The sequence below is a fragment of the Natrix helvetica genome, assembly GCF_964273705.1.
Source record: "Natrix helvetica genome assembly, chromosome: 12".
Classification (NCBI taxonomy): domain Eukaryota; kingdom Metazoa; phylum Chordata; class Lepidosauria; order Squamata; family Natricidae; genus Natrix; species Natrix helvetica.
In genome coordinates this window covers 18,275,997-18,285,270 of record NC_138556.1, presented here as the reverse complement: position 1 = coordinate 18,285,270, position 9,274 = coordinate 18,275,997, and the positions used below count along the sequence as shown (strand labels likewise).

The following is a 9,274-nucleotide window of genomic DNA, read 5'->3' as shown; positions in this document are numbered from 1 at the left end:
TACCATTACCAAATCAAACCCGAAGAAACACAATTGGGTCCTAAAGCTGAATTATCATCCTTCACATGTTCAAAAACAGCCCCAATAACTACGTAACGGAGAAGGTCATTAACGCTAGTCCTGCAAAGGGCGTTAAAAACGGACTCAAGTCTGCAGCGACTCCCCAAATGCGTCATACGGACACGCGTATCCACCAAGAAAAACGGTATTTTTTTGCATCGCGGTTTCCAATTTTTCATGGAAAAGACAAGCACATTTTGGCGAGGGGGAAAAAACAACAACACTCAACACTACTTGGCCCTCTGCTTTTTGGAGGAAGACATAAAGAGGTTGAGAGGGGGGGAAATTGTGTATTTAATTCTCTGTTACCTTATTTTTTACACTTCCCCAGTACAACTTTAGGACATTAAACCAAATCATAAATATCTTCAGTAGCTTTAATGTCAGAGAAAAAGCAAGTAAACAGGTAGCAGTCGTATAATTCTGCCATTCATCTTTCCTACATTGATAAAAACAGTGAGTTCAAGGGGCTTTTTTTTTCTTTGCACAGGAAGAAAACTGCATCAGTCTACACTTCCAGACTGTTGTCATTTAGACAGCTCCAGGTCCCGACAATTCATATTGAAAATACTCAACAGCAGAATTCAAACCAAATCAGACAAATCCCACAGCTCCTTCATATATTTAAGACCCCCGGGGAATAGTTTCCTACAACCAAAGCAGGCACCTAGTTACAATTGATTAAGAAGCAGGCACCTAGTTACAATTGATGATATAAACTAGCTAGTGAACAAGATGGTCCAACTTGCAATTCGTTTACCAAGAGAAGCCTGAGAATCCAGACCATCTAATTCGCTCTGGATCAAAAAGATGGATATTCAAGTGCAAACGTGGTTTCGAATTTGACTAGGCCTCCGTGGGGCTACTTTGCCCCCTTGCCTTAAGAGATTATTTTAAAGAGCTCAGTTCAGACCCTCAAGCTTTGCATTTCCAGAGACAAACAATAAAAGACTTAAGACGCAGCTTAAGACAGGCTTAGTCCATGGGCTGACTTGTTCAGTAATCCACAAACAGCATGAAAAAAAAAGAAAGGATATTTTTTCCCCCCCAGCATAAAAGCACCGGCGATGCTAAACAACATCATTCGCAATCACGGGAACGAAGTAAAAATCTACCGTACATATATGAAACACTTTTAAATTTTAGAAATGGGGTATAAAAGTCCTATTTTCTTCCCCCGAATTTAAGATCACGTCATCGGGAATCCTAAAGTCGATGGGACGGCCTTCCTTTCCGTTTCAGGAGGCCCTTAGAATGGCGCTTTTCTCGCAATTAATGCAGCCACTGCACAACTGCAGGAGAGAAAAGATAAAGAGAGAGAGAAAGAGAGAGATTTTTTTTTAAGCTTGATTGCCTTTAGCTGAACCGAAGTGCAGAAGCGTCACGACTGTGGTGTAGCTGTGAAGGAGGTCGTCCTTGGTCTCGTGACATTCCCGGAGGACGAAATTCCCCGTCACGATTCGATCGCACCCGATCTCCCCGTGTCCGAAGAAGCCGAACAACGGCACGCCAGGGAAGTACTTCCGGAAAATGTCGGCTTCCACGTTTGCTTTGTCTTGGTAAAAGTGGCACCCTCTGCCCACGCAGGCAAACATGAATGCCAGGCTGTGGCGCTCGGGAATGTTGGCCGCCTTCAGGCGCCGCATGGCCGCTTCGGCTAACTTTTCATCCGTGACGTCTTGATCCAGCAGGACGGAGGCGCACTGGATCTGGGCACCGCTGAAAGCCAGGCCGATCACACCACACGACTCGGCAGGCTGGGGGTGACTGAAAGAGAGGGGGGCACAGGGGGAGAGAAATTAGAGTCAGAAGCTGGCGGGTCACAACCCAACATCACCCAAAGGGCGATGCCAAGCAATACAGATAATCCTCGACTTACAACCGTTCGTTTAGCGAAGGTTCGAACTTACAACGGTGCTGCAAGATGTGACGTAAGAAGATCGGTTCTCAGACTTAACAACTGTTGTCCTGATCAAAATTTAGCAGATTAACAGAGTTGGAAGGGACCTTGTAGGTCGTCTAGTCCAACCCTCCATTCAAGCAGGAGACCCTACACCATTTCTGAGAGATGGCAGCCCAGTCTCTTCTTGAAAGCCTCCAGTGATGAAGCTCCCACAACTTCCAAAGGCAATTTCTGCTCCATTGGTTGACTGCTCTCACTGCTTGGCACAACTGCCATGCGTTTTTGATATTTGTTGGGTCAGGCGATGACCCTCCGTGACCTTCCCAACCAGATTCCAATGAGCAGAGTCAATGGGAGAAGCTAGATTTGCTCAATGACCGTGCGATTCATTTAAGTCCACGGCAAACGAGGTTATAAAGCCAGGGGCCAACTCACTTCAGAACTGCCTCAATTAGCGATGGTCCCAATTGTCGTAAGGCGAGGATGACCTTACGGACTCAATAAGCTCCCAAATGGGCATTTTAGGCATCAAAAATGTCTCCGATTCCTCCCAAGACAAAATACTCTGATGGACAGCAGCGAATCACCTGGCCCACTTCCCTGAGGAAGTTCCCTCAAGGCATTAAGACAGGGGTGTCACATTTGTTGATAGGGGTCAACGTTGACAGGGGTTTCATTGAGGGCCACATCAGGGTTGTGTTTGACCTGGGGGGGAGTGGGCGTGGCCAGGGTGGGCATGGCCAACACAGCGACACTCGAGTAGGGGGTCACTTGTGGCAGTCCGATCGCTCTGCCAGGAAAACAGGCTTCTGAGCTCCGTTTTTGGCTGCGACAGCCTCCTGCAACCCTCTGCCAGCGGAAACGGAGCTTGGGAGGGTCACATGGAGCCCCCCCCCCAGCTCCACCGGCCGTGTGCCGGTCCTTTGCTGTTTTGGGGGGGGGGGGGAAGCGAACCAGCTCTAAGCACCCCGCAGGCCAGATTTGGCTTCCCGGGCCTTGAGTTTGACACCCCTGTATTAAGAGATCCAAATATTGAAAATCTCAAGCTTGTTTTTTAAAAAATATATAAATAAATAAGCCTCTTAACCAGAAGCTGGTAAAAAGCTAAAGGGCTAAGGAACTCAGGAGGAAGTCACTCAAGTAAGGTTAAGGAGAGAAGTGCGAATGGGTGGGGGGGAGATGACGAAAGGGCTGCAACACACATCATTAGCACTTCTAATTTTAGACAAACAAATGATAAACTTGGCAGAACATGAATCCTTTTAAAAGTGGCTCAGGGTAGGAGCAGTTGCAGAAACCTCCCTTTTTCTTCCTTGAACGCTTGGATCGAATGAAAGTGGCTGACTCCAAGTCCGTCAAAACGTTTCACGCAACCCTAAGATTTCTTCCAGCTACCGGTTCTCCGAGCTGCTTAGAAAGTTAACAACCGGTTCTCTTGAATAGGTGCGAACCGGCTGAATCTCACTACTGCTTATGACCGGTTTCTACACTTTGCATAGACACTTGATCAAAATTCAGATGCTTGGCAACTGGCATTTATTTATGACGGGCATAAAATGGGAAGGCTGGGTTCCCTGTACCACCGCGTTGCTCACTTAACGACTGCAGTGATACGTTTAACAGCGGGGGCAAGAAAGGTGGCAAAACGGGGCAAACCCCCCCCCCCTTAACAGCTGTTTTGCTTAGCCAAAGCGAAGTGTTGGGGCTCAACGGAGGTCGTACGTCGAGGACTGCCTGTAACCACAGAAACCTATCAAAACGAGAGGCTCACGAGCTCAGGGAGGTGATGCTCTCCACGTATCCGCCCGCTAGGATGATGCTTTTTTCATTCAAGCGATTGACAATTTGGCGGAAGAATCGTGATGATCCCGACTTCCAGTTGTTGTATCCGAAGAGAAGCATGGCTCTAAGGTCTGGGTTGTTCTTAAGCCCTGGTTGGAGTAAAAGGAGAGAGAGAGAGAGAGAGAGAGAAATATTAATCTCTCGGGCTTTCCACTGATAATAACAAGATGCCCAAACGTCCTGCACCGTTTAGTTTACGAGCCAAATCTGTTTATGTTTTCTGACCTACTTTCCCTCGAGGGACAGAGCAGCCGGGCAACACGTAGCAAAGGCAGAGGTTCCCACGAGGTTTGTTGTTGACATAACAACCCTCCAGCAAATTTCTGACCTCTTGGGTACGTAATCCTGGAGGGTTTCTTTTTCCTTTTTTTTGTAAGGCTCTAATCATATGTTTTGTATTGGACAAAAACGTAACCAGCGATTTAACCTTTTAACGTATTTTTCGGAGTATAAGATGCATCAAGATTTTGAAAAGGTGAATTAAAAAAAAAAAAGTTTTTGCACTCCCAAATCCTCTGCACGCCTCGTTTTTTTTGCGAAAAATGGGACATACAGAGAGTTTGGAGAGGCCTGCAAAGTGCTCCTGGGCTCTGGGGGGCAAAAACGAGCAAAAAAAGGTCTGTTTTTTGTGATTCCCACGTTGTGCCGTTTAAGCCCGTATTTGTCTTATGAGGGGCAGCTGTATCAACTTTTACAATCTTGTGAATTACCACTGGGAAATAAAATCCAACACTGTGATAGCTTTAAAAATGATAATAATAATAATAATAATAGCAAGAGTTCAAACGGGGCTCCCCAAACAGCCACCCCGCTTCGGCTTGCCTGCTTCAGCAAACTGTTCTTCATCCATAGTTTGCCTCTTCGGGTCTTTATAAAAATGGAAGGTCTGAATCTTCACCCCATCGATTTTGGGGAAGAGCAGGGCAAAGCCGGCCTCTCCTTCTTCAACCTCCACGGGACGATCGCAGCCAGAGCCTCTGGGGGTAACTGAATTAAATTTTCAATTATTTATTTAGCAATTACAGTTCTGTCTATTTTATCCTCCTCTTATTTATGTATTTATCCATTTAATAATTTTAATTGTTATTATGTATGATGTTTTTGATATGGACTGTACACCGCCCCGCGTCCCTTTTGGGAGAGGGGGCGGTCTAGAAGTGCTAATTAAATTAAAATTAAATTAAATTAAAGAGCAAGGTTGGGTGCAGTTAAAGGGTTAATCTCATTTTCAAGACTGCAATCATCGTTTTGCAACGGGCTCTCGCTTTCCACAAGGAGCATAGAGCTGTTCTGACCGAGGCTTCCCAAGAGCAGGAAGGAAACTCCTGGTCCCGACAAAAACTCTTTTGATTAATTGACTTTTAATTCTGCTCATTCCCATCCAGCAAAGTCTCTCAAGGGAGGATTTACAGTCACAGACCTTATCTGGCTTGGAGACCTGCCAGGCCGATCTCTACAAAACTTGGCAAGGAGTCTCGGAGAGTCACGAACCAATTAAGTGAACTAATTGTCTCTCCTGCAAACTCCACTCCCCTTTCGCTCCCCTTTTATTTCCTCTGGGAGGGGCCATGCATCCTCCACCTGTGGCCTTACTCCCAAGTCGACCCCTGTTCTTTAGCTGTTCCTTTCGTCATGCGCACACTGGGAACAGGCTCCAGCTGTTTCTCTGCCTCACTGATCTCTGACTCTGAAGGCAGCTGATAACTGTCAGACGGCTCTGCCCCCCTCTCTGCCTCCGACACAGAGCCCTCCTCAGAGCCTTCCCCAGACTCCAGGACTGGCCCAGGTTCCTCCCCAACCTCCTCACTGTCTGAATCTACTGCCAGCTCTGCTGGCTACTGGGTGGCCACAACAAAAGCAAAGCACAGGCCATTCAATGACGAAGGATCCCCCCTATTATTCTTTGGCATTTTTAAAGGTTAGTCCTCAACTGACTACCACAATAGAGCCCCCAATTTCTGTTGCTAAAATCCATTTAAGTGAATGGGAACCCATTCAGCATTACAGTCCTTTCAATTCATTTTGACCCACACCTGAGAGGGAACCAGGGATTTGATAGGTCCCAGGAACTTAGGCAGGACTTCCGAGCACCTGGGAACGGTTTCCATTCTAATCATCTTCTTTTAATGACCCCATAATCCCTTGTGGGGTGAAGTCGGGGCAACTGAATGGAACTCAGTGTTTACTGGCCGGATGCCTTTCCTGTTGCCAATGTGGAGTTATATTCAGCAGATATATTCTCATTGTGCCCAGAGAGAGAAATATCTGCCTCTACTTAGGATCAAACCCTCCACAAGGCCACCGCGTCGCTACGGTTTCCATTCTAACCTGAAGTCCAAATTCTAAGTTTATTTGCAATTAATTTTACAGAATGTTGCTTCCTTTAAGCAGGTGGAAAGTCCAGTCTGGATGTATAGCCATACTGAGGGGAAACCTCAGGGAGCCTATTTTGTTGAGATTGCTCTCCTTACCTACAACTCCAGGTGTTACCAGACCAATAACTTGGCATCGTGCGGGGAGCAGTTTTTCCAAGGCGGCCGCAATTTCTTTACTGTATCTTCGCCGTGCTAGAATTACAACGAAAAAAGACTCACGTCAAGACTCTTAGTTACTGCGAAACAATCCTTTGCCAAAGTTGTCTCAGTAAGTCACAACAGAGCAGACAGCTCCATTTAAGGGTGTGATTTTGTCTATAGAACCCAAACGGTCCAATCAAAAGGCTGCCTCCTTGCCCCGTGTGTATAAATCAATGGCTCACCAAGGAGGGGAACAATCTTGCTGGCTACTTACCTTTCTTCATGCCAAAGCCACAAATCTCTCTGTTTTCACTGAACGCCTCTGCGTCGGCTATCATATATAGCACTGTCTGGGGGAGGGCTTGGACTTTCTGTAACGTAAACGGAAAACGCAACACGATGGACAACGGATAGTCACACATCAGGAACTTGTCTTGTATATGAAAAAGAAGCACAGCTACAAATACAACTTGGGGGCCCTTGGTGCTCTTGACTGAGGTTGATTGTTAGCTTGCAAACGTTTCGTTACCGGACTAGGTAACATCATCAGTGCTCTGACGGTGTTGATGGTGCTCTGACGGTGTTGGTGATCAACAGGTACTGATCACGTTCCCTAGTTGGGTAATGAAATGTCTGCAAGAAAACCACCAAGCTCAGAGAGCACCAAGGACCCCATAGTTCAACCTGAGTTGCAGATACTTCTTCAATAAGGACCAAATTAAACTTGAAAAAACTTGGCTGTTTCTTGACTTGTCACTGAAAAAATATATAACTGCACAGTCGAAGGGCTGTTTCTTAACAATCATTATTCTGTTTAGAAAAAAAACCCAGAACAGTTTCTGTTCTCTTTACTATTCTGTTTAGAATAGTAAATGTGATAATTTAACAAACCTGAACAAAGCTCGCCAAATAGATGAGGTTTCAAAGTTGCAACCTTAAGAACGAAGCTCAATAAACAATAGGCAAAGACCTGCTTCAGTCCATCTGTCCAAACCGCTTACCTCAATGTCTTCTGCTAACACGTGGACCAGAATGTGGCTGTTGGATGGGCCTGGTTCCAGGGCGGAGATCCAGGTGATGCTCTGCTGCGTTCGCAGAATTCTTCGGGAACACTCCCGCCATAGCTGGCACACGCTGGAACAGATTAAATAGATGGATGGATGGATGTAGATAGAGATAGATAGATAGACATAGATACAGATAGAAATAGAGATAGAGATAGAGACAGATGACAGATAGATAGATGAAAGATAGATAGAGAGATATAGATGAATGGATAGATATAAATGATAGACGATATATATATATAGATACATATACACATACATACATACATATACATACATATATGATACAGATGACAGATTTAGATAGATAAATGAATGAATGATAGATTAGATATAGATACAGATAAATGGGTGGATAGAGATGAGATAGATAGACAGACAGACAGACAGAGACAGATTAGATAGATCAATTAATCACATTGTAGGTGGGGGGGAGGGGCGATTGCAGCCCTTCGACCTGAGAGGCCGACCTCCTCCTGAAGCCCCCTCCCCCCTCCCAGGGCTGTCAGTTGCTCCCTTCCGACTTCTGCCTGCCTCCGCTGCCACCGCCACCAGCCCCCCCTCTACCGCCCCCACTTTCCTCCTTGGTTACGACCCCCAGCTTCCCCCCCCCCAATTCGAGGGGCGGCTCCTCTCTGGTGGCTCCTCGGGCATCCCGAGCGCTCCCTTGCGGCCCTCCGGCTGCTCACCAGGCCGCCCGCAGGAGGGCCTTGGTGGGCAGGAAGCCGAGGATCCGCTCCACCACCTCGGCGAGGTTGCTCAGCACGTAGCCGCCCTTGGGCTCCGGCTCCATGACAACCGCAGGCCGCGCGAGCCCCCCTCCCCCCCCCGAAAAGCGCCAGTCGAGCGTCCCGGAAGCTTTGGCGCGCTGCTGACGCCATCGGCGACGCGACGCTCTCCGTTGCCGTAGAGACACGTGCGGGGGAGGAACCCGGAAACCCTCCCTCTGTCCCGAGTGGGCAAGGATAGCCGCTCTAGCCCCTTCGCCATCTCTATGGCGAGCACTTTCTTACATTACAAAGCTCGAAACGGGACTCGGAGGAGCAAAATCTATCCACCTTTACTGCTATTTTTTTCCTATCTCTATGAACTCACAGCTTGAGGTCGGATGGGAGACCGTAGATCATAGAATAATACAGATAAATACTCGACTCACAAGTTCATTTAGTGACCAAAGTTACACCGGCACTCAAGTGACTTATGACCGTTTTTCACACTTATGACTGTTGCAGCATCCCCATTTGTGATGGGGTCATGTGATCCTCTTTTGCAACCTTCTGAGCAGCAAAATCAACGGGGAATTCCGATTCATTTACTCGTGTTACTAACAATTGCAGTGATTCACTTAACAACTGTGGCAAGAAAGGTAGTAAAATGGCGCAAAGCTCACTTAACAAATGTTTCACTTAGCAACATAAACTTGGGGCTCATTTGCTGGCATAACTTGAGGACTACCTGTACAGAGCAAGATTTTTAAAAGAAGTTTAGGGAGAAATCTTGAAGGCATTCGGTGGCTGGACCTGGGAAATACTTATGCAAACTCTTGAATAATCAGTTCCTTTCCTTGCATTTCCTCCTGATTTCTTTTTTTAACGGAGCAAGGAAGAGTTCTTTGCAAATGAAAACTTTCCAGCATTTTTTTGCAAATCTTCAGCTGATGTAATCCATGGTTTGCAGCTGGCGCAGGTTGGCTTTGTGTCCAGCTTCAGTTACACCTCTTCAGGATGATGGAACAGATGCGAGAGAGAGGGAGCCACAAGGATGGAGACAAGAACGAGAGGAATTCCCGTTCCCTTGGGGAGCATCTTAGTTTAGGGGAATAAACGGTCGAAGTGGGATGGAAAAACTGTAAAAATACAGGATGTGAAGAAACCAACTCTGCCAGT

The 9,274-nt window shown here is 46.7% G+C and overlaps 1 protein-coding gene across 1 annotated transcript; it reads right to left on the bottom strand.

Annotated features, from left to right (window-relative positions):
- Positions 1-294: 294 nt before the first annotated feature.
- Positions 295-8,259, bottom strand: FBXO22 (F-box protein 22). Its single transcript, XM_081965000.1, has 7 exons — positions 8,078-8,259; positions 7,323-7,455; positions 6,596-6,692; positions 6,277-6,372; positions 4,628-4,792; positions 3,735-3,894; positions 295-1,827 (listed from the first exon to the last, which is right to left on the bottom strand). Exons 1-7 carry the CDS (start codon positions 8,179-8,181, stop codon positions 1,401-1,403), a joined length of 1,182 nt encoding a protein of 393 aa, XP_081821126.1. The 5' UTR covers positions 8,182-8,259; the 3' UTR covers positions 295-1,400.
- Positions 8,260-9,274: the final 1,015 nt, after the last annotated feature.